Raw genomic sequence first — 25,538 nt, forward strand, 5'->3', positions numbered from 1 at the left:
GTTGGATTAAAACCTAAGATTTCTCATGTGGACAAGAAAGTTGGTAAGAAGTTTTGCAGTGATACCTAGAACCCTGTTGTTTTCCCACAATTCGGGAAGTTTGTAACTATGCTATCAATTCAAGTGAGCAGTTTTTTAAGGAACCAAGAGGGTTTCCCCATCACCCTGTTCCGTATAAGCAGCCCTCCTACCTCTAGTAGTAGCAGCAGTGAACTCTGCCTGTCATGACTCTGGCCTGCCTAAATTGCCCTCCCAATCCCTCCCTTACTTCAAGTCCCATAGGACTAATCTCATTACTATTATTTAGTGCTTTGTCATCCATCACAAAGCTGAGGATTGTCATCTAAGCCCTAAACTCCTACAAAAGAATGTCTGTACATCTCTGCATAGCCCCTTCACTGGCTTTGGCTCCCATTCCTGCCCAACTCCTGAAATCATTCCACTGCACCCTCTGGCATTTATAGTCATTTGTCCATATGATCTGATTCATACTTAAACTCTCCTCTGAAAGTCTCTTGCCTGCTTGGTCTGACCAAATCCAGTGTCCTGGGGCAGTAGTGTTCTCTCCCATATCCCCCTTAACACTGAATCTCATCATCTTTTCGACTTTGTAAACATTAGAATACTCTGATTTTTGTCTGTCTGAACTCTTTTCTTTGATCATGTGCATTTAATATACACGTGTTGAACCATTAAAAGTTGCCAGCATGGTTCTTATTGATATAAACTGAGGCAGCCAGACCTCTACTCCAAACTTTCCATTGCATACCTAATTGTTTATGCAACACTCTACTTGGATGGCCAAAAAGTATCTTAGACTTAGACTCAATGAAATGATCTCTTTCCCCCTTTTCTCAAACACCTGCTTTTTTGTACAATATTTTGTGTATCACTGTATAAAACTTGGAGTCAACATGGACCCCTCTCTTTCTCTCATGTCCTTTTTTCAATATATCAGGAAATATGGTCAGCTCTAATTTGGAAATATATCTTAAAGTGGATGGATTTCTCATTATCTCTCTCACTACCATCTGGGTCCAGGTAATCACCATCCTTTACCTAGATTATTACTATGGCCTCCTAATTTTTTCCAGCATCTTTCATCCTTATCCTCCTAAATTCAATTACCAACAAATCTACCAGAGTTATCTTTTTAAAAAATAAGTAAGATTATGTTCCCTCTTGGTCTAAATCCTGTAAAGTTTTCCAATCTCACTCAAAATGAAAGCTTCTTTTTTTTAATTTTTATTTATTTATGATAGTCACAGAGAGAGAGAGAGAGAGAGAGAGAGAGAGAGAGAGAGGCAGAGACACAGGCAGAGGGAGAAGCAGGCTCCATGCACCGGGAGCCCGACATGGGACTCGATCCCCAGATCGCGCCCTGGGCCAAAGGCAGGCGCCAAACCGCTGCACCACCCAGGGATCCCAAAACGAAAGCTTCTTAACTTAGTGTAGTATGTGATCATTATGCCTCCCCCAGCTCTCTCTCACCTAAACTTTCCTTCCCACTGTAGCATCATTGGTTTTCTTGCTGTCTCTAGAACAATCTTGGCATGTTCAAACCCTAGTACCATGTATTTGTTGTTGCTTCTGTCTGAAATGCTCTTTCCTCAAATATAGGCTTGCTTCCTTGCTTCCTTCATCTGTTTACTTAAAGGTATCATTTTAGGCTAAGGATATGTTTTATTTGACTATCTTTTACTAAGAAATATCACTGTTCTTGACACAATGTACAAGACAAAAAAAGGTCAGTTGAAGCAAAATTAACTCAATTTCACATTAATTTTACGGTTATTCTAGTTTAATAACAAAGAGTAATTTGTGGTTGTTTTAATTTGTGGTTGTTTTGTAAGTTTTGATTTGGGAGTCTGAGCTGTTCCAAGTAGCAATGACTCTGGTGACACTGTGTAAGTCCTTTCTTTTCTCCTTTTTCACTTAATTTGGTCTTCTATGAAGTTAAGACACTGGCATGCATTTTCTCCAAAACCTTTTTCTGGCATATTCTATAATAACTTAAGATTGCTTTTCATTGTCAAAACGAGGCTTTAGTTCTAGAACGTCTTGAAAACAAGTTCTTGCAATACCAAAATAAAGCGCAGAGTGGACATACTGACTGATTTCAGCAGAGTCCCCTTCATTTACAATTCTGATTCGATTTTCTCATTGCTACTGGGCAGCCACGTGATTCCCAGCAGACCCCCATGGAGAACGGTACAGAGGTGACTGAGTTCATTCTTGTGGGCTTAACCAAGGACCCCAAACTGCAGATACCTCTCTTCTTAGTCTTCTCCCTCATTTACCTCATCACTCTGGCTGGGAACCTGGGCATGATGGTGCTGATTCTCATGGACTCCCGTCTCCACACTCCTATGTACTTTTTCCTCAGTAACCTGTCTCTGGTGGACTTTGGTTACTCTACAGCTGTCACTCCCAAGGTCATGGCTGGATTACTTACAGGAGACAAGGTCATGTCCTACAATGCATGTGTCACCCAGTTCTTTTTCTTTGTAGCCTTTATCACTGCAGAAAGTTTCCTCTTGGCCTCAGTGGCCTATGACCGCTATGCAGCTGTGTGCAAACCCCTGCATTACACCACCATCATGACAACAGGTGTGTGTGCTCGTCTGGTCATAGGCTGTTACATCTGTGGTTTTCTGAATGCTTCCATTCACACTGGGAATATTTTCAGCCTTTCCTTTTGTAGAGCCAATGTTGTTGATCACTTCCTCTGCGATGCTCCTCCTCTCCTGGCTCTCTCATGCTCAGACAACTACATTAGTGAGATGGTTATTTTTTTGGTGGTGGGCCTCAATGACTTCTTTTCTGTCTTAGTCATCCTGATATCCTACCTGTTTATATTTATCACTATTCTGAGGATGCACGCATCTGAAGGACGCCAGAAGGCCTTTTCCACCTGTGCCTCTCACCTCACTGCTGTGTCCATCTTCTATGGGACAGGCACCTTCATGTACTTACAGCCAAGCTCCAGCCATTCCATGGACACAGACAAAATGACATCCGTGTTCTATACTATGGTCATTCCCATGCTAAACCCAGTGGTCTACAGCATGAGGAACAAAGAGGTCACCAGTGCCTTTAAAAAGACTGTGGAGAAGGCAAAGTCTTTTATAGGATTCATATTTTAATTACAAAGAATCTACAATTAAGGCACTTTCATCCACCTCAGATCTATCTAGAGAAAATATTTCCTGTCCAGCTCACAAATTTCTGATTTCTAATAGTAATTTCCCAGCTGTTGATTAAATTTACAAAGTCTTAAAAAATATGATATCTAAGAATAATAGGTTAAGAAGAATCACCCATAATTACATTCTTGTCTTAAAAATGACAAATACCCACCATTTGCTTCGATGTGGATGGAATGGAGGGTATTATGCTGAGTGAAATAAGTCAGTCAGAGAAGGACAAACATTATATGGTCTCATTCATTTGGGGAATATAAATAACAGCGAAAGGGAATAGAGGGGAAGGGAGAAGAAATGGGTAGGAAATATCAGAAAGGGAGACAGAACATGAAGACTCCTAACTCTGGGAAACGAACTAGGGGTGGTGGAAGGGGAGGAGCGCGGGGGGGGTGGGGGTGATTGGTTGGCAGGCACTGAGGGGGGCACTTGATGGGATGAGCACTGGTTGTTATTCTGTATGTTGGCAAATTGAACACCAATAAAAAATAAATTTATTATTTAAAAAAATTCTTTTTGAGGAGCACCTGGGAGGCTCAGTCAGTTAAGCATCTGCCTTTGGCTCAGGTCATGATCTTGGGGTTCTGGGATTGAGCCCCACATTGGGCTTTCTGCTCATTAGGGGTCTGCTTCTCACTCTCCCTCTCCCCCTCTCTCTGTTCATGTGCTCACTCTCTCTCTCTCAAATAAAGAAATAAAATCTTTAAAATAAGGATTACTACTAGTTAAAAAGAATTCTTCTTAATAAACATGTTCTTGGGATGCCGGGGTGGCTTAGCGGTTGAATGTCTGCCTTTGGCTCAGGGTGTGATCCCAGAGTCCCAGGATCAAGTCCCACATTCAGGTTCCCTGCATGGAGCCTGCTTCTCCCTCTGTCTATGTCTCTGCCTCTCTCTGTGTCTCTCATGAATAAATAAATAAAATCTTAAAAAAACCCATGTTCATTCATGCTCCCATAAGAACATGTATTCTCACATACTCACATGTATGTAGAAGCACAGGCACATGCATATATAATTAATGAGAAACTTCTGAAATCTATACACCCATAAAAGGATAAATTAGTTAAGACATATATGAAAGGTCTGTTGTTATAGTAGAATTTAGAACAATTATTTTGTTGTCTGAAAACACATTCTTCACATCAATAGTTGACTTAATGGAAATATATATATGTACATATATATGTTTGGTTTTTAAAATTATTTTATGTATCTTTCTGCATATGAAAAAGCAATATATTTTATATTTTAATAATTAAACATGAAAACACTTCCAAATTTCCTTTAGTATAGATTTATTATTGTTTTTTTTTTTTTGTCTGTTCTTGTTTTCAGTAAAAATGCAAGCCATAAGAGACTCTTAACTATAGGGAACAAACAGGGTTCCTGGAGGGGGCGGTGAGTGGGGAGGTTGTGGGATGATTGGGTTATGGGCATTAAGGAGGCACTTGCTGTAAGGAGAACTGGATGTTGTATGTAAGTGATGAATCACTAAATTCTACCCCTGGAACTAATAATACATTATATGTTAACTAACTTGAATTTAAATAAAACTTAAAAGAAACACGTATGAATGGAGCTTTTCTAGAAAGCTGCCAGAAGGATGAAGTAATGACATTACTTGGGGGTTTGGGATCGGTTAAAGGACTCCAAACACATTCTACTCACTTCAGTGGCTGTCAGGCTGTTTTTCTCAGCTCCTGTGGTTCTGAAACTGCTGGTTTTCAAAGCTACCACAGAATTGGGAAGTAGAGCAGTGAAGATACCAGGAAGCTCATTATTATTACCCAGATTCTGCATTTTTCTTGAATAAACACTGTTTGGATTGTTGCAAGCCTTGTTTAATTTCTAGAGCTTTAAAAGTTTTGGAAACTTCTTGCTTGTGTTATTTTTGCTTTAATGGAGGGGCATATTTTCAGAGGCCCTTACTCTACCGTTCTTGAAGTGTTTGTCCGCCTATTTAATATCAGCTTCCTTTCTTATACCCTCTCGGAGTACACTGTTCTATATTTTTAGAATACGTATTAAAATTTGTAATTATATATTTATCTGTGAGTTTAATGTCTCTTTCCTCATCAGATCAAAATCTACTCATTCAGGAACCGTATCTCTTCTGTGTACACAGAATCTAACACAGCAGCTGAGTTGTGTCTTACTGAGTTGGGATTCAATAAATAGTTTGTTGACAATATATTCATTCATAAATGAATGAATATGTATTTTCAATGTCATTATAATTGAGATTAATTGTTGGAAACAATGTTGCTTGGGGCTTCTTTTTTATTTTATTTTTACTTTTTAAAATATTTTTTTATTGGAGTTTGATTTGACAACATATAGTATAACACCCAGTGCTCATCCTGTCAAGTGCCTGAGGCTTCTTGAAGGATTTATTGTTCTTTCTGTTCTGGAGACCATGTAGAATTCCTAAGGAAGGTAATGCCAAGTTATGATCATTCTTAAAGATGTCCTGCATTATCAAGAAGAAATGCATTGACATAGGATGCATAATCTGGAGTCAGCATACTATCATCCTTACAAAAAAAACCTGCCATACTTTGTATAATTTTATGAATTTTATTAAATTCATTAGAGACCTGAGGTCACAGGGCAACTAACTCAAAATACAATCAAGGATGGGCATATTCCCAAAGAGATGGGATGAGAACACTAGCCTACCTGCAATAGATGCTTCTAGGTTCTATAATTACTGATATAAGGATTCATCAAAATTTTAAAATTAATAATTAAAGATTTAGTTATTAGTATGAACTAATGTGAGGATATAAATACTTGCAAATGATTTTTTTGCACACATTTAATTAGACACAAGGGGAGTTTGTACTCATGTACATGCTCTGTTCTGCAGGCTTGTTTCAGTGTTTACAAGAAAGATTGAGGGCAGGGTGAGGTTTCTGAGAATGCTGCTCTCCTGGGGCTGGCCTAGGAGAAAGGACTAGCAACTGTTGCAGAAAAAAACGCTACTCAGATTCCTCTCCCTTACTTTTCTATAGAATAAAAGCTTAAGTCACTGATGCCCTCACGTTCTGATAAAATTTGCTGGAACTGATATAAGAAAAGAGAATAAAGTCCTTTATCCATGGGAGTTGATCAGTACAATGTCCTGGGACAAAACCACAAGAAATGTACCGTATCTATAATAGGTCAGGATCACTAAAAAGGGCACCATCTCTGGAAGCTAGATGAAGCAAGAGAGCGAGGTTCTTGTCTCATGGGTTGAAGAATGAATCTCGTGGACAAAGAGGAGTGAGTATAGTGATAGAGGTTTATTAAGCAAGGGTACCGAAAAAGGTCTCAGGAGTAAGAGGGCGTCCTGACAGCATTTCCAACGTGGGCCTCCCCTGACAGTCTTTTATTTAGAACTTACCAGAGAGCTTGTGGCCTTAACATTATTGTGATGGTTGGTTTGAGTAAGTACTAATGATAATTTCTTTAATGGCTTACTTCTTTTTAGGGTCTGGTTATTCTTTGTTGGTTACAGGTATCTGTCATAAAAAGACACCTTCCCCATCCACACCTAGGGCAGGGTGATCTGGTTTGTTCCCTTATCTCTGGTTTCCTTACACTTCAGCATTTTGGAGGTTTCTGTGAGCCTGATCCCATAGCCCCCTACCTGTCTCTCACTACTACCCCACCTGTCCCTTATACATAGGGACAAAGTTTCTGTGTAAAATAAAGGCTGTACAAGCACAGTAAAGAAGGGCCATACTATCCACAGCAATGCTAGCAAACATTAAGTCGAGGTAAGCACAGTCTACTACTAGGAGAGGGCCAAGAACATGGAGATCCTTTTCTTTTTTAAAAAAGATTTATTTATTTATTTGAGAGAGAGAGAGCAAGCATGAGAGGGAGGGGCAGAGGGAGATGGTGAGAAAATCTCTATCAGACTCCACATTGAATGCAGAGCCCAATTCAGGGCTCAATCCCATGATCCATGAGATCAAAACCTGGGCCAAAACCAGAAGTCAGATGCTCAACAGACTGAGCCACCCAGGCAGCCTCAAGGGGATCCTTTCTGAGACAGGTGCATGGCAGTGGCGATTGGCCACAGTGGTCTAGGCTGGTGTCTTGCACTCTTGCAGCTACAGAGGCCTGGACTGGCTGTTGATATAGGTTTCAGACTCCGGTGAGGGGTAGGGATGGAGGGAGTAGGGAGGGACTTAGGCACCTGGCATATACGAACATGAATACCTGTATGATAGAACTGGTAAGATCTGTAAAAGGTCCACAGGAGGTATGCTGGCTATTGGTTTCTTCAGTGACAAAAGCTGGTGGGGGCATCTTGTCTTGGAGAAAAGGTTTTTATTTTTCACTGTTGAAGATGATGTTTGTTGTGGGCTTGTCATTTATTATTTTGAGGTACATTCCTTTCATACCTGATTTGTTGAGAGCTTTTGTCATGAAAGAATGCTGAATTTTATCAAATACTTTTTGTACATCTATTGGGATGATCATATAGTTTTTATCCTTCATTCTGTTGCTGTGGTATATCACATTGGTTGATTTGCATATGTAGAACTATCCTTATATCATGGTGTATGATCAAATCCAACAATACATAAAATGCCTAATAATTCATGACTAAGTAGAGATGCAAAGTTAGTTCAACCTCCAAAATCAATGTTATTCACTATATTAATAGACTCAGGAATACAAATCATATAATCATCTCAATAGATGCAGAAAAGCCTTTGACAAAATTCATCATGCATTTATGATAAAAATTCAGCAAACTATTAATGGTGGAGAACTTACTAAACATAATAAAAGACATCCATGAAAAACCTACAGCCAGTTTCTCACTTTATGGTAGAAGACTGAATGCTTTTCTCCTAAGATTAGAAATAAGGCAGCAAAGTGCCCTCTTAAAACTTTTATCCAACATCATGATATATATCCTAGTCAATATCCTAAGGCAAGAATAAGAAATGAAAAACATACCAGTTGGAAATAAATAAATAAAATTCTCTCAATTCAGAGAAAATATGGCTTTCTACTTAGAAAATCGCTTAGAAAAGCTACAGAACTAATATGTTTATCAAGTTCTGAAGAAACAAAGTCACTATGCAAGAATATGTCATAATTTTATACAATTTTAATAAAAACTTAGAAATTGGAATTTAAAAACAGTACCACTTGCAGTAGCAGCAACATGAAGTACTTAGGTATAAATTTTGCAAGATGAGCACTGGGTGTTTTTCTGTATGTTGGTAAATTGAACACCAATAAAAATTAATTTATAAAAAAAATTTTGTAAGATATGTGCAAGACATGCTGAAAAATATAAAGCATGGATTGAATACATCAAAGCAAATCTAGATAGAGAAATTTACTAAGTTCATGGATTGGAGGGCAAGATAATTTAAAGATATCTGTCTTCCACAAACTAATCAACAAAATTTCAATCAAAGTTCCAGAAAGAATTTTTGTAAAAATTTGCAAACTCATTGTAAAATTTATATGGAAAGTGAAAAAAAAAAACTAGAATAATTAAAACAATTTCAAAGAACAACAAAGTTGGAGCACTCACCCTACCTCCTTTCCAGATTTTCTATACAGCTACAATAATCAAATACTGTGGTATTGGACAAAGGATAGATATATTACATTAAAACTGGGTGTTTTTCTGTACGTTGGTAAATTGAACACCAATAAAAATTAATTTATTAAAAAAAAAGAAATTCGTATGTAACAGAAAAAAAACAAATATTCACTCAAATTTTTTGTTTCAGAAAAAAAGACAAGTCATAGACTAGGAGAAAGGACTTGCAAATTATATCAGTCCTTATCAGTAAAGGGCTTATATTTTGGAAGCATAAGATATTCTCAAATCCCAAATATAAGAAAACAAATACAATGAAATACAATAAAAATGGACAAACGATTTTTTACTTTTTTAAAAGTTTTAATTTAAATTCCAGTTATGAGATACCACCTCACACCAGTGAGAATGGGGAAAATTAACAAGGCAGGAAACCACAAATGTTGGAGAGGATGTGGAGAAAAGGGAACCCTCTTACACTGTTGGTGGGAATGTGAACTGGTGCAGCCACTCTGGAAAACTGTGTGGAGGTTCCTCAAAGAGTTAAAAATAGACCTGCCCTACGACCCAGCAATTGCACTGTTGGGGATTTATCCCAAAGATTCAAATGCAATGAAACGCCGGGACACCTGCACCCCGATGTTTCTAGCAGCAATGTCCACAATAACCAAACTGTGGAAGGAGCCTTGGTGTCCATCGAAAGATGAGTGGATAAAGAAGATGTGGTCTATGTACGCAATGGAATATTCCTCAGCCATTAGAAACGACAAATACCCACCGTTTGCTTCCACGTGGATGGAACTGGAGGGTATTATGCTGAGTGAAATAATTCAATCGGAGAAGGACAAACATTATATGTTCTCATTCATTTGGGGAATATAAATAATAGTGAAAGGGAATATAAGGGAAGGGAGAAGAAATGTGTGGGAAATATCAGAAAGGGAGGACAGAAGATAAAGGCTCCTAACTCTGGGAAACGAACTAGGGGTGGTAGAAGGGGAGGAGGGCAGGGGGTGGGAGTGAATGGGTGACGGGCACTGGGTGTTATTCTGTATGTTGGTAAATTGAACACCAATAAAAAATAAATTTAAAAAAATCAATTCCAGTTAGTTAACATATAGTGCAATATTAGTTTCAGGTGTGTAACAGTTCCATAAGTTAATGGTGCTCATCACAACAAGGGAGTGAGTCCCTTAGTCCCCATCACCTATTTCACTCATCTCCCACACACCTCCCCTCTGGTAACCATCATTTGTTCTCTATAATTAACAGTCTGTTTCTTGGTTTGCCTCTCTCTCTTTTTTAACCCCTTGCTTGTTTTGTTTCTTAAGTTCTATATATGAGTGAAATCATATGGTATTTGTCTTTCTCTTATTTTGCTTAGCATAGTACTCTCTAGCTCCATCGACATCATTGCAAACAGTACGATTTCATTTTTTTTATGGCTGAGTAATATTTCATTGTATATATTTATTTATGCCACATGTCCTTTATTTCTTCAGTTGATGGACACTTGGGCTCTTTCCACAATTTGGCTGTTGTAGATTATGCTACTATAAACATCTGAGTGCATGTACCAAAAATAGGCAAAAGATTTCAACAGATATTTCACAAAAGAAGATAATCGGGATAGCAAATAAACATGTAAAAAGATGCTCAAAATCATTAGTCATTAGAGAAATGCAAATTAAAACAACACAGAGATACACTATAAACCTACTAGAATAACTAATATAAAAAAAGCTCACCTGTAAATATAAACTACCATCAAGAATGTGAAGCAATTGGAACTCTCACACACTGCTGGTAGGAATACAAAATAGTTTCCTATTTTAGAAAATAGGTTGGCAAAATCACATGACCTAGAAATCTCACTCCTAAAATCTACCCAAGTGAAATAAGAGCACATGTTCACATAAAACCTGCATGTAAATGTTCATAGGATCTTTATTTGTATTAACTAAAAACTGGAAATATTTCTTTAGCTATTTCTTTAGACTCCAAGAGTATCCCCACTTCCCTCAACTGAAGAATGGATAAATAATCTGAATACATAGATTGCATCTCAGTAATAAAATGGAACCAATTACAGAACAACTATACAACTCCATAAATTTTAAACACATTAGGCTAAGGGAGAGAAGCATGACTCAAGAGATAATCTACTGTATGATTCTTTTTTTATGATATTTTTACAAAGCTAAAACCATTGGGACTGAAAACAAATTAGCAGTTGCTAAGAGGTGGAAGGAGGGGTCAATTACAGAGTTGTAGGAAATTTGGGGAGGTTAATAAACTGTTCTATATCATGATGTGATGGTGGTTATACAGCCAATTACATTTGTACAAATTCTTAGAACAATGCATTGAAAAGTGTGGATATAACTGTATGTAAATTATACTTTAATTAGAAAAAGGGGGAAAAAGACAGTAATGCAAATGGATCAGTGCTCTTACTCAACAGACACTTCAGTTCCCCACTGACAGTTTAATTGCTTCTTCCCTAAATAAGTCAGATGAGGGGCTATGGATGTTCTCATAGGAGACCTGTTCCCCTGAGAATTCTGGTTCCCTACACATTTCTTTTCTTTTCTTTTTTTGTCCTTAACTTTCTCCTGGTTCCTATTCATTAGCCTTGGGAATCCCCAAATCACTCCATTTGACATCATTTTAGAGGACCCGTCTATGTGCAGAACCCTTTTGTTCATTTGTTTATTCATCTGAAAGTTACTTGTTCCTGGCATTCATGCTGTCTTTCTCCAAACAGGATTTGCTTCCAGGCTGCAGCCAGAGCCAAGAAAACCCACTCCAAGATAATAATTATACTTATGCAGGTTAAAGTGATAATCCTCTTACCACGTTGTTTTATAGACCTTCCGTCATTTGCTATTCATAGACAGAATTCTGTAAGGCATGTGGGAGATGCAATTTTATTAGTTCTACCTCACATATCAGGAGACTGAGCTTGACGGGGTAAATGACTCTTCCAGGGGATCATAAAGGATATATGAGGGATGCAGGACTTGGACCATCTTCCTAGCTCCATATCAGTGATTTTTCCTCCATTCCTCTGTGCTTCAGAGACCTTGAGGCCTTTTTCCCAGTACCAGAGAGAGAGAACATAGGATATATACATTCTACCCTGGTTGAAGTTCTGATATCAGAGACACAACTCATGGTTGCTTTTCCCTTTTCATCAAGGAACCAGGTAGGATTCTACATATCTTAGGCATTTTTCAGTGAGAAGTGTAATTCACTGAGAAAACAGTAGGGAAGCTGTGTCTACTGTGAATTATTTTAGCAAAGTAATGGATGTTATGAGTGTTTCTCTGAAATGGTGAGGTAGAGCTGGTCTTAAATGCCCAAATGTACATCATTATTGAACAAATAAGGAGTCTAGTGATAAGTTAGGAAATAACATTTTGCTCTCCTAAAGAGGATGAACAGCAACAATAAGAAACAGAAAATAGATTATGCTCCACTTGAATAGGTAGTAATTTCATTCTATTTACTAATTGTAGATCCGTTATGGAAGGGATGTTAAGTAGAGCAGGGTGAAATGATATTTCTTTAGACTCCAAGAGGATCCTCATGATTACAAAGCTCCATACTCTATATCAACCTTCTTTTCCTCTCTTACCTTACTCATAATCCTGGCTCACATAAAAAAGCTGAACAAAGGCACAGGCTTATGATCTGTATGATCTGGATATGAATCTTGAGTTTATTTCTTGCCAGGTGTAGAGGGAATTTCTGTGAAGTCACATAACCTCTAAAATCCTCAATTCCTTAACCACAAAGTGTGGATATTAATACTCTGTATCTTGTAACACTATAGGATAAAGTTGTAGGATACTGTAACTTTTAAAGTTATTCTTATCAATTTCTACGTTATCCTTTTAAAGTTGTGGCATATTCTCACTGGTGTGAGGTGGGATCTCATTGTGGTTTTGATTTGTATTTCCCTGATGGTCAGTGATGCGGGGCATTTTCTCATGTGCTTGTTGGCCATGTCTATGTCTTCCTCTGTGAGATTTCTGTTCATGTCTCTTGCCCATTTCATGATTGGATTGTTTGTCTCTTTGGTGTTGAGTTTAATAAGTTCTTTATAGATCTTGGATACTAGGCCTTTATCTGATAGATCATTTGCAAATATCTTCTCCCATTCTGTAGTTTGTCTTTTAGTTTTGTTGACTGTTTCTTTTGCTGTGCAAAACCTTCTTATATTGATGAAGTCCCAATAATTCATTTTTGCTTTTGTTTCTCTTGCCTTCGTGGATGTATCTTGCAAGAAGTTGCTGTGGCAAAGTTCAAAAAGGGTGTTGCCTGTGTTCTCCTCTAGGATTTTGATGGAATCTTGTCTCACATTTAGCTCTTTCATCCATTTTGAGTTTACCTTTGTGTATGGTATAAGAGAATGCATAAGATATCTAGAATAAACCTAACCAAAGAGCTAAAGGATCTATACCCTAAAAACTAAGAACACTTCTGAAAGAAATTGAAGAAGACACAAAGAGATGGAAAAATATTCCATGCTCATGGATTGGAAGAATTAATATTGTGAAAATGTCAATGCTACTCAGGGCAATTTACATATTTAATGCAATCCCTATCAAAATACCATGGACTTTCTTCAGAGTGTTGCAACAAATCATCTTAAGATTTGTGTGGAATCAGAAAAGACCCCAAATAGCCAGGGGAATCTCACAATGCCAGATTTCAGGTTGTACTACAAAGCTGTGGTCATCAAGACAGTGTGGTACTGGCACAAAAACAGACACATAGATCAATGGAACAGAATAGAAAATCCAGAAGTGGACCCTCAACTTTATGGTCAACTAATATTCGACAAAGGTGGAAAGACTATCCACTGGAAGAAAGACAGTCTCTTCAATAAACGGTGCTGGGAAAATTGGACATCCACATGCAGAAGAATGAAACTATAGAACACTTCTGATTGTATGTTCTGTATAGAATGACCAAGTTAAGTTCTTACAAAAGCACCAGGAATATCCCATCTAAAAATTAAGCTTTTTTTCTGCTTTAGAAAAAATAAAGTTGTGGCATAAACATTATACTTCTTACTGTATAAAGTCATGAGGATAAAGAAAGAACACACACCTGCACACTGAATGCTCTTATCAGAGGTTATAGTACATGCTTTAAAAAATCTTATGTTTGTCAAAGGGGAGCACACACGAATGTCTTTAGGAGCTGGATATGAACAGGGAAGTTGTAAAGCCCCTTCAGATGGCAGAGAAAAGTGCTTACCAATGAGGTAAAGCTGTGACTTAGGCTTCACATAGGCTTCATTCAGTTCAAATGAGAAAAATCGCAGCATGGATCTCACCTCAAAGGCAGATCTGAAACCTAGAGTCAAACACAGGGACCTGAGATTTCAACCCTGCATCTTTGTCATCCAGCTTAGAGGGTCAGAGTAATGAGAGTAAGAGTGAGTTCAAAACAGAAGAAAACTGTTTCAACCCAAGATAAAATATGGATCTCAAGGAAGAAATGGAAAGAATGGCTGGTGTGGTCAATGATCTGGTCAGAGGAAGGACAGAGTGAAACACACAGGGGAATCAGAGGATCAGAGAGTGAGGCTCTGAATCCATAATCTAGAGACTGGGTATGGCTTTCCACTTTTACCCAACCAAGATAGAGACCATCATTTCATCCCACTAATAACATTAGAGCCAACCCTCATCAGGTTTATAATTATTGATTTTCATGCATTATTTTATAAACTCTCAGAATTGCCCCTTCATGTCACACCTCCACTTTTAGAGATGAAAAAACTGAGGCTCAGAGAACTTAGGTTAGGATAAGATCTCCCAGATAGTAAGTGTTAGGATACAATTTGGACACACATGCCCCTCTTCCCAGAGCTTGAGCTCTTGCATCCAGTGCATTACCTTCTCTTTAGAAGTACTGAAGAGTACTTCTGAAGAGTACTTGCTGATTGTCCATGCCTGCTGCTGCGGCTCCCCTACTGCATCCGCCCTACCTCCATGCTTCCATCACCCCATCTCAAGTCCCAAATCCAGGAATAGTATCTTTGTAATTTTGGTACTCCTGACAACTAACATTAAGATGGGTCCAATGGATTCAGTGGCTTCATGTGAATAGAATTAATTCAATTCAATTCAAATTTCAGTTACTGTCATGGGATTCTAGAATTGGTCTGCTTGGGTACACAGCTTGACTCTGCCAGTCATTATTTGGGTAAGCTTGGAGAAAATACACAACCTTTTGGGACTAGGTTCCCTTGCAAAATAAATGAGTGTAACGATTAGTTGTTTTGTCTTGTGTGTGCTTTAGATTTGAAGAACAAATTATTGCTGTAATTGAAATAATCCACAGAGCATATACACAGCTTAACCTCACTCTATTATCTTTTCCATTTGACACTCCCTTTCCTTCTCACCACTACAGGGCATCCTGTGATTCCCCACTGACAACCACTGTGAACAGCCCGGAAGTGACTGTGTTCATCCTTCTAGGATGTTCAGATGCTCCAGGACTGCAGGCCTCACTCCTTATGACATTCACCTTCTTCTACCTTTTTACTCTAGTTGGAAATCTGGGGGTGATTGTATTGATTCTGTTGGACTCCGGTCTCTAGATGCCCATGTACTTTTTCTTCAGTAACCTGTCTCTGATGGATTTTTGTTACATACCCAGGGTCATGACAGGACTTCTTAGAGGAGACCAGGTCATCTCCTATAATGCATGTGCTGCTCAGATGTTCTTTTTTGCAGCCTTTGCATCTATGGAAAGTTACCTCTTAGTCTCAGTGGCCTATGACTGCTACACAGTAGTGTGCAAACCTCTCCATTACACCACCACCATGACAACAGATGTGTGTGCTCATCTGGCCATTGGCTGGATGTCTGTGATGTTCTGAATGCCTCTGTAAGTGTTGAAGATACCTTCAATCTTTCTTCTTGTATGTCAAATGTGGTTCATCACTTTTTCTGTAATATTCCAGCAGTCACAGCTCTAGCTTGCTCTGATCAGTGAGTTGGTTATCTATATGACATGACTTCCTTTTTAAATGTTTTCTCTTGTAGTTATCTTTATTTCTACCTGTTTACATTTATCACCATCTTGAAGATGCACTCAGCTCAGAGGAATCAAAAGGTTTTGTCTGCCTGTGCTTGCAATCTCACTGTAGTCTCCATCTTCTACAGGACAGTCATCTTCATGTACTTGTAGCCAAGCTTCAAGAATTCCATGGACACAATCAAAATGGTATTTATTATATTCATCTTCAAGTTAACACACAAACTCCATGTGAGCGGTAGCTTTATCTGCTTTGTTCACTACTCTACCCTCCATAGCTAAATGAATTTCTTGCTCATAGGAGATTTTAATAACTATTTGCTAAATAAATGAATGAATAAATGAAGCTTTTAGTTCAATAATATAAATATATTGGCTTTTTGAATAATATCAATTATTGGCTTTTTGAATCATGAATATTTATAATTCATCATTCATAAAATAAACTACATAGAATTGTAGAACATTTCAAGATTCATGACCAGTGTTCTTTTTTTGCTGAAATATTTTTTTAATAAATTAATTTTTATTGGTGTTCAATTTACCAACATACAGAATAACACCCAGTGCTCATCCCATTAAGTGTCCCCCTCAGTGCCCATCACCCATTCCCCCCCACCCCCCACCCTCCTCCCTTTCCACCACCCCTAGTTCGTTTCCCAGAGTTAGGAGTCTTTATGTTCTGTCTCCCTTCCTGATATTTCCCACACATTTCTTCTCCCTTCCTTTATATTCCCTTTCACTATTATTTATATTCCCCAAATGAATGAGAACATACACTGTTTGTCCTTCTCCGATTGACTTACTGCACTCAGCATAATACCCTCCAGTTCCATCCACATTGAAGCAAATGGTGGGTATTTGTCGTTTCTAATGGCTGAGTAATATTCCATTGTATACATAAACCACATCTTCTTTATCCATTCATCTTTCGATGGTGCTGAAATATTTTTATCTACATTCTCACTCAGTGCTTTTAATCTTATGGATACAATGATTTTCTGGAAACTACATAATCATTCCTTAGGAATGACATTTCATTGACTGGTAAGTAGCACATCAAATAGATTCTATTTAGTAAATCATAAAAAGATATAAAGTACAAAACTATTTTAAAGTCTAATATCTCATTCAGTTTGGAAAATTACTTTATACACACTAGTTATGCAGTTAATTCCAATGATTCTAAATATCCATACAGAATGGAAACACAATAGTAGTTATCAATAGTAAACACAATCCACATTCAATATCCTTGCATTAACAAGGATCTCTCCTCAGGAGAGATCAATTTGATAATAAAACTCCCCATAGGAATTTGCACTGCTTCCTTTTCTGACTCTACACAGTTGGATGTGCTCATACTAACAGTATGTGTAAGACTGCACTTGGGGAGACCTGGATGATTCAGTCGGTTAAGTGGCTAACTCTTGGATTCTGCTCAGGTCATGATCTCTGGGTCATGAAATCGAACCCTGCATCAGTCTGGGCATGGAGCCTACTTGAGATTCTCTCTCTCCCTCTTACTCTGTCCCTCCTTTCTCCCTCTCTAAAAAACAAAAGACTGTGTTTGAATGTTCTAGGATGGTCATGCTGACAGCATGGTGAGAGTATTATAAACATTCTCTTTGTCTCTAGATCTATGATGATGGTGATGTATCTTCCGCTGGAATCACCTAAGAAATTACATTTCATAAAAACGTTTGGAATATTTTTAGGCTTACAGAAAAGGTGCAAAGACAGTACAGGGTTCCCATATACCCCTTGCCCAGTTTACCCTGATGTTATCATCTGTATTCTCTTGGTACGCATGTCAATACAAAGAATCCAACAGTCATGCATTGCTATTAACTGTATCCCATACTTTTCGGATTTCACTAGTTTTTCCTCTGATGTTCTTTTTCTGTTCCAGTATCCTATACATAACATCGCATAAGGAAATAAAAATGGTTATTGTTTTATGTCATTGTTTTGGGTGATGTTCTACAAACAGTGTATAAGTGATACAGCTGCTCTTAAGATGTTCGCTAATCAAATTTAAATTTAAAAAAGAAAGAGAAAGTCATGAGGGTAAGGAGATAAATAAAGAAGGTTAAGTAGTTATGTCTAAGAAAAAAATTTGGGTGGTGCTTGGGTGGCTCAGTTGGTTAAGCATCTGCCTTTGGCTCAGGTCATGATCCCAGGGTCCTGAGACTGAGCCCCACATTGGGCTCCCTGCTCAGTGGGAAATCTGCTTCTCCCTCTCCCTCTGCCCCTGCCCTCCATTCATGAGCTCTCTCTCTCTCTCACACATACACTCTCTCTCAAATAAATATATAAAATCTTTTAAAAAGAAAGAAAGAAAAGAAATTTGGATATGGTGACCAGTATTGGACCTAGTAGTAGAAATTGAAAACACATCTTCAGGTTATTGAAGGAACTGCATTGGCAAGAAAGCCATGAGCCTTGATTTTTAACATTCTTAGGCTGAGCATTAAAACAACTCTAGAAATTTAAAATTGTGTGTGCAGAAGTAAGCTGTAAAAACTGAATATTCCTCAAAGACCTCATAATCCCCCACATGGCTTAAACTGCCTAACATGGCCATCAACTTCACATAAAAATATATCCTCCAACTTGTTCTGGGACATGACCAGACTCTAATACCCCAAGCCCCTAGCATTAGACAACCCCTTTTCTTTAGAAATGTCCCAGACCTGTTCACTTGAACCCTGCAACTAACCAAGGCCCATCAAAGATACCTTAAAACCAATTAGAAAGTCTCCTTTTCAAAAAATCTCACCTTAATAGAATCATTGTCAATTTTACACTATCTCAGTATTTCTTCTTTTTAATCTATAAAACTTATTCTCCTTTCTAACATCTTTGAACCCCTGCTAAAACTCAAGTGATAGCAGATGGCTTCCTTTGCTGACACAAAACAGAGCAAGGCAAAACAAAACAAAATAAAGCAAAAGCAGCCTGTTAATTTTATCTCAGATTTCATTTTGTCTTTGATACACTTCAGAAATGATCTCAAAGAATAATGGATAAGGAAAAAAATAAACATGCAACAGGACTAGGGGCCAGGAAAAACAGTGGAAACTGGAAATCTCCCAGAGAGAAAAACAGGGTCTCCTAAAGAAATATCTCCACTGTCAAGGTTGAGGGACCTTTATAAAGCTAACTCAGCAAGATTTCAAAAGTGACCATTGTATCTCCATTCTTTACTTTCATAAAAGGGAACTTTTTTTTCACTTATAGTCATCCTGTTTGTATCTCATATACTGAGTATGATGTGAGATAAACTGTTTGGGTTTTGTGTGTTTGTTTAGTTCCTGGACCACCAGGAGCCATGTTCAGAGTGAATGGAGAGAACCCTTGAGCCCCTTAAGGATCCTGGACATTGAGCCTATATAGTGGTTACTTGGGATTTAGGTTCTCTGTAGTGGAAGCAGATAGTACGCTCTGCAGGGGCAGGGGAAGTAAAATGGATATTTGATGAACATAAGTATTACAGTGGAAGACTCTTGTTCTTTCTGTGCCAAATTATTTACTTTTTCTCCTAAGGACATATCTACACTTAATTTCTGAGCCTGCTTAGAATTAGTTGAGGTCGTGTCATTGTATTGTCAGTGAAATCTAAGTTACATGTACCTGTGAAACCTCCCAAGTGATCCCCTGCTTATTCTCTCTTCCTTTGTCATCTGTTAGATAGAGAATCTAGGTCATAGGGGTTGGTGGAGCCACTAAATAGAAAAAGCTAGGATTGCTGAATCATGGTCTGAGATCCTGTAGAATATCTAACAGTATATAAGCAAGAAAAGTCCCTTATGGTTAAGCCACTGTGATTTGGGATCTTTCTTGTATAGCAACTAGTATTATTTACACCAACTAATATAAAGAGATTCCCATCGCACAGTCTGGAGGCTGTTGGTAAGTAGACGGATGTATGATGAGAAATATTGTCAAATGTCTACAACACAATTTAATTCCACAAATATTTAACAGTAATCCCCATCCAACTTCTAAGCTAATTGAAATGGCTACGACAATTAACATTAGCACAAGTTTTGGAGGAAAAAAAGCCCATCCCAACCAGATTTTCTGATCTAGAGGATTTACAAAACTCCTCTGAGTTTCTACTGAATGTGATAATGCCTATTTTACTGAATGAACAAGAACTTAGCACGGCATCTGACAGAGACTGGCCATTCAGTAGATATGTCTTTTCCTTTCTCTTCCTCTTCCTGCTCCTTCTTCTTCTTCCTTTTCTATATCGTCATCCTTCTCTATCTACCCACTTATTAAATATATACTTACTATATAAATACATTTATCAACTACCACTAAATATTAATAAATTAGAGTATCTCCAGTTATATATAAATATTAATACTTATTACATATATTTAATATATATTATATATATGTTTGCATTTATAGGTGTAGCTGTACTATTTAATTTGAACTCTTTGAGGGCAAAGGCACTCTCACACTTAGGTCTGTATTCTCAGAATGTAGTCTGATGTGGGCCAAATTAAAGAACCTAATAATCACTGAAAGAAAGGGTGGAGAGGAGCTGAGCCATCGATGCCTGTGACAGCTGCACAGCAGAGTGCAAACCTCTGCATTGTACCACCACTAAGACATCACCTGTGCTTGATTTTCTGCCCATGGTTTCCTGAGTGCCTGAATTCACCCCAATTCTCTCCATCTGTGTGTCTGATATGGTTCATCACTTTCTGAGAGAGCAAGCAGTCAGTCATGGTTCTCTGTTACTCTTATAAACTGATCAGTGAGCTAGTTCTTGCTTCTGTAGCAGGCAGGGTTTTGACATCTTTTTTGTTCTCCTGGTTGCCTTTCTTTCCTACCTGCTCATAATTATCACCATTTTGAGGGGGTGCTCTGCTACGGGGTGCCAACACACCTTTTCCACCTGTTCTTCCCTCATCTCTTCTACAGGAGAGTCATCTTCATGTGCTTATAGTCAACCTCTAGGAATACCACAGACATAGGCAAGACAAATTGTCTCTAGTGTTAGTATTTTAATGATGTAGGATCCACAATAGCCCAGTTTAACCCTCTTCCATCCTCCTGGTGCAGTGACTTCCCTGTCATGGGCCAAACTATACTTTCTTTCCAGGAGTGATATCCTCATCTCTTCAAAAATGTGTTTTTGGTTAAAGAGTAAACATTATAAACAGAAATGTAATAGCATAACTGTAAGAGCTCATAGTGAGCTTAGACATTTGGAGGACTGCATTTAAAAATCAGTATTAATCAGATATGTCATTTGCAAATATCTTCTCCATTCTGTTGGTTGCCTTTTAGTTTTGTTGACTGTTTTCTTGGCTGTGCAGAAGCTTCTTATTTAGATGAAGTCCCAATAATTCATTTTTGCTTTTGTTTCACTTGTCTCTGGTGACATATCTAGAAAGAAGTTGCATGGCCAATATCAAAAAGGTTACTGCCTGTGTTCTTCTCTAGGATTTATTTCTTTTTATTAAATTTTAATTCAGTTACCCAACATATAGCACACCATTAGTTGCAGATGTAGAGTTCAGTTATTCATCAGTTGCGTATAACACCCAGTGCCTATCATATCACGTGCCCTCTTTAATGCCTATCACCTAGTTATCCCCAGATCCCCTCCAGCAACACTGTTTGTTTCCTATAGTTCAGAGACTCTCATGGTTTGTCTCCCCCTCTGATTTCTTCCCTTTGATTTTTCCCTCCCTTCTCCTATCCTCTGTGCTGTTTCTTATACTCCATGTATGAATGAAACCATATGATAATTGTCTTTTCCTGATTGACTTATTTCACTTAGCATCATATCCTCCAATTCTATCCACATCAGTGTAAATGGTAAGATTTCATCCTTTCTGATGGCTGAGTAATATTCCATTGTATATATAGACCACATCTTCTTTATCTTTTCATCTATAGATAGACATCTGGGTTCTTTACCACAGTTTGGCTATTTTGGACATTGCTGCTATGAATATTGGGGTGCAGGTGCCCCTTCAGATCACTACATTGTATCTTTAAGGTAAATATCTAGTACGTAATGGCTGGTTTCAAGTTTCATAGTGAAGTCTTTCATCTATTTTGAATTTACTTTTGTGTATGGTGTAAGAAAGTGGTCCAGTTTCATTCTTCTGCATGTTGCTTTCCAGTTTTCCCAGCACCATTTGTTGAAGAGACTCATCTTTTTGCCATTGGATATTCCTTCTTGCTTTGATGAAGATTAATTGACCATATAGTTGTGGGTTCATTTCTGGGTTCTCTATTCTGTTCTATTGATCTGTGTGCCTATTTTTGTGCCAGTACCATACTGTTTTGATCACTACAACTTTGTAATATGACTTGAAGTTGGGAATTGGGATGTCTCCAGCTTTGCTTTTGTTTCTTGAAGTTGCTTTGGCTCTTCGGGGTCTTTGTGGTTCCATACAAATTTTAGGGTTGTTTGTTCTAGCTCTGTGAAAAATGTTGTTGGTATTTTAATAGGAATTGCACTGAATGTGTAGATTACGTTGGATAGTATAGACATTCCAACAATGTTTGTTCTTCTAATCCATGAGGAGGGAATGTTTTGTCATTTCTTGTGTCCTCTTCAATTTCTTTCATTAGTGTTTTATAGCTTTCAGAGTACAGGCCTTGCACCTCTGGTTAAATTTATTCCTAGGTGTCTTATGGTTAATCACATCTAATTCATTCATCTGTTCTACATCCATTTTCTCTATCATATGCAATATAAACCTACATGAGAGTGGGGGTGCACACAAGCCTATGAATAAAAGTAATGCAGAATTCCATTTATACATCTACATGTAGGAGTAGAAATTTGTCAAAGAATTATGTAATTATAGCATGGCTATTTTTTTAAAAATCTTATTTATTTATTCATGAGACACACACACACACACACACACACACACAGAGAGAGAGAGAGAGAGAGAGAGAGAGAGAGATAGGCAGAGACACAGGCAGAGGGAGAAGCAGACTCCATGCAGGGAGCCCAATGTGGGATCGATCCTGGGTCTCCAGGATCAGGCCCTGGGCTGAAGGCGACGCTAAACCACTGAGCCACCAGGCTGCTCAGCATGGCTAATGTTTGATGAAAAAAATAATTTAGATAATCAGTTGAGGTATAAGTATAAATTTATGTCAAATAATAATTACTTATTTATTTGAAAAACTATTCTAAAAGTCCCAAATGCAGAAAAAAGTACTGTAGTATTTTTTTTGATGAAGGTATGTCTTTAAGTCAGTATGTTTTGTGGAAAGCTACATAAGTGTAGCACTTAAATGAATTAATATTTCCACCTTGACTGAGCCATTATGTAGAAATGGCATGTTCACATGATAATTTTCAAAAAGATAAAATGACCAGATTAGAAAAAATCTTAAGAGATAATAACAGGTCTTTTTCCATTTATGTGCACATGACTACCAATTCCTCACACTGAGTAAAAATACTGCAGTAAGAGTAACAGATACATTTTTTTTTCTGTCTGTAGATGCTTTGAAATGGTTATTGTCCCTTATTCACTTATACTTTAGTTGATCTGCACCATCTGTTATCACTCTCCCAATCGTGGACTCCACATCATTCACAAGGACTTCCTTGTCATTCGTTTGCAATTCCAGGCGTACTCCTACCTCAGGACTTTTGTACCTGCTGTTCTCTTTGCTTGGAATGTTCCCTTGTTCCCTTGCTTTCTTCAGGACTCTCCTTAAATGTTGTTACCTGTCTTATAGGTGTGACTCCCCATATAGAATGGTCACTTCATTCCTCATGGACCTCCTTCCCTCAGCCTGTTCTATTCTTCATAGTTTATATTAACATTCACTTATTTTTATATGCTAACCTGTTCATCTATATCTACTAACTAGAATGTAAACTCCCCAAGTGGTGCCCTTTCTTTCTTTCTTTCTTTCTTTCTTTCTTTCTTTCTTTCTTTCTTTCTTTCTTTCTTTCTTTCTTTCTTTCTTTCTTTCTTTCTTTCTTTCTTTCTTTCTTTCTTTCTTTCTTTCTTTCTTTCTTTCTTTCTTTCTTCTTTCTTTCTTTCTTCTTCCTTCTTCCTTCCTTCCTTCCTTCCTTCCTTCCTTTCTTTCTTTCTTTCTTTCTTTCTTTCTTTCTTTCTTTCTTTCTTTCTTTCTTCTTTCTTCTCTCTTTCTTTCTCTCTTTCCTTCTTCTTTCTTTTCTTTTCTTTCTTTCTTCATGAGAGACACAGAGAGAGGCAGAGACACAGGCAGAGGGAGAAGCAGGCTCCGTGCAGGGAGCCCAACATGGAACTCCATTCCGGGTCTCCAGAATCACGCCCTGGGCTGAAGGTGGCGCTAAACCGTTGAGCCATTCCGGCTGCCCCAGTGGTGCCTTTCGTCTGTGGTGTTCATACCTCTATTCCCAGTGCATTAGAGAATGTCTGGCTCAAGATTCTTTTGTGAAATGAATGAACTAGATTTCTTGTGAGCGCACTAGGTCAACATGTTGGATCTTTGAGCCACTGATAATCCTATCACACCACTAATAAGTAATCCTTCTAAAGATAATTTAAAACATTTCAAGAATGTTCTTGAATGTTTTACTCTTCTACTTTGTGGACGATTTTTATCTACAATCTCACTCAGTCCTTGGATTCTGAATTTTAGATGCAGGGATCTTTTTGGAACCCATACCATCCAGTGGGTCATCTGAAACCATCTCTTATTTTTTCCTTAGGAATCGTCCCATGAAGTGGCAAGTAACACAATAAAATTCTATTTAGTAAATTGTTAAAAGACCTAAAAGAGGAAAGTATTAAAAGATTAACTCTGATTCGATTTAGAAAATTACTTCATATATGTTGAATGTACAATTAACGTCAGTGATTCTAAACATCTTTATTGAATGCAATCATAACCTGCATTCAATATCCTGGTGTGAGTTACAATAATTATCATTTAACTTTGGTCCTCCTGTTAGCCATAATAAAGCTACCTAAGGATATCTGCATCTGTGTCTTCTTCTCTTTCTATCTCTATACAACCAGAAGCATTCGACATCACATCTCAAGATTTATAAACCTGTGCTTGAATGCTTGAAGGTGGTCATACAGATGCTAGGATAAGTTACCAGTTCATCTCACCAGTATCATGCTAGTGGGATACTAGCATACATTCCCTTCTGGCCCTAAAGTCTATGGAAAAGGTGATGTTTCTCTTGCTGGAACCATTTTATTATCATTTTAAATACTTTTAAAATTCTAGGATGTTCTAAATTTTAAAAAACTTACAACTGATATTACTGTCAGTTCCCATACATCCCTCCTGCCCTAGTTTCCTCTGTTACTAATATGTTACTTTAACATGGTAGCTTTGTCAAAACTAAGAAGCCAATCTTGGCATTACTAGTCTCTTAAACTTTAGATTTTACTTGGATTTTATCTTTTTTTTTCCCCCAGGAAAGTCCTTTTCTCTTCTAGATTACATGTCAGGAACAACAGCAAATTGAGTTGTCATGGCTCCTTGGTTTCCTCTGGCCTATGACAGTGTCTAGGACATGACTTGGACAGTTTTGAGGAGTGCGAGTCAGATATTTTGTAGAATGGCTTTCAGTTTGCAGTTGCCTGGGGTTTTGGGGGGGGCATGGTTAGATAAGGGATATGGGTTTTCTGTCAAGAACAGGAAGTTCCCTTTTCATTATGTTATATCTGAGATCCACATTCACAACATGACTTG

The 25,538-nt window shown here is 37.8% G+C and overlaps 1 protein-coding gene and 1 pseudogene across 1 annotated transcript; both read left to right on the forward strand.

Annotated features, from left to right (window-relative positions):
- Positions 1-2,201: 2,201 nt before the first annotated feature.
- Positions 2,202-3,146, forward strand: LOC121471966 (olfactory receptor 5B12-like). Its single transcript, XM_041722898.1, has one exon. The coding sequence runs from the start codon at positions 2,202-2,204 to the stop codon at positions 3,144-3,146; it is 945 nt and encodes a 314-aa protein (XP_041578832.1).
- Positions 3,147-14,107: 10,961 nt separating this feature from the next.
- LOC121471572 lies at positions 14,108-17,513 on the forward strand (annotated as a pseudogene).
- Positions 17,514-25,538: the final 8,025 nt, after the last annotated feature.

The sequence above is a fragment of the Vulpes lagopus genome, chromosome 11 (assembly GCF_018345385.1).
Source record: "Vulpes lagopus strain Blue_001 chromosome 11, ASM1834538v1, whole genome shotgun sequence".
NCBI classification, from domain to species: Eukaryota; Metazoa; Chordata; class Mammalia; order Carnivora; family Canidae; genus Vulpes; species Vulpes lagopus.

Coding starts and splice junctions, on each gene's coding strand:
- LOC121471966 (XM_041722898.1), top strand. CDS start 2,202: ATGGAGAACGGTACAGAGGTGACTGAGTTCATTCTTGTGGGCTTAACC.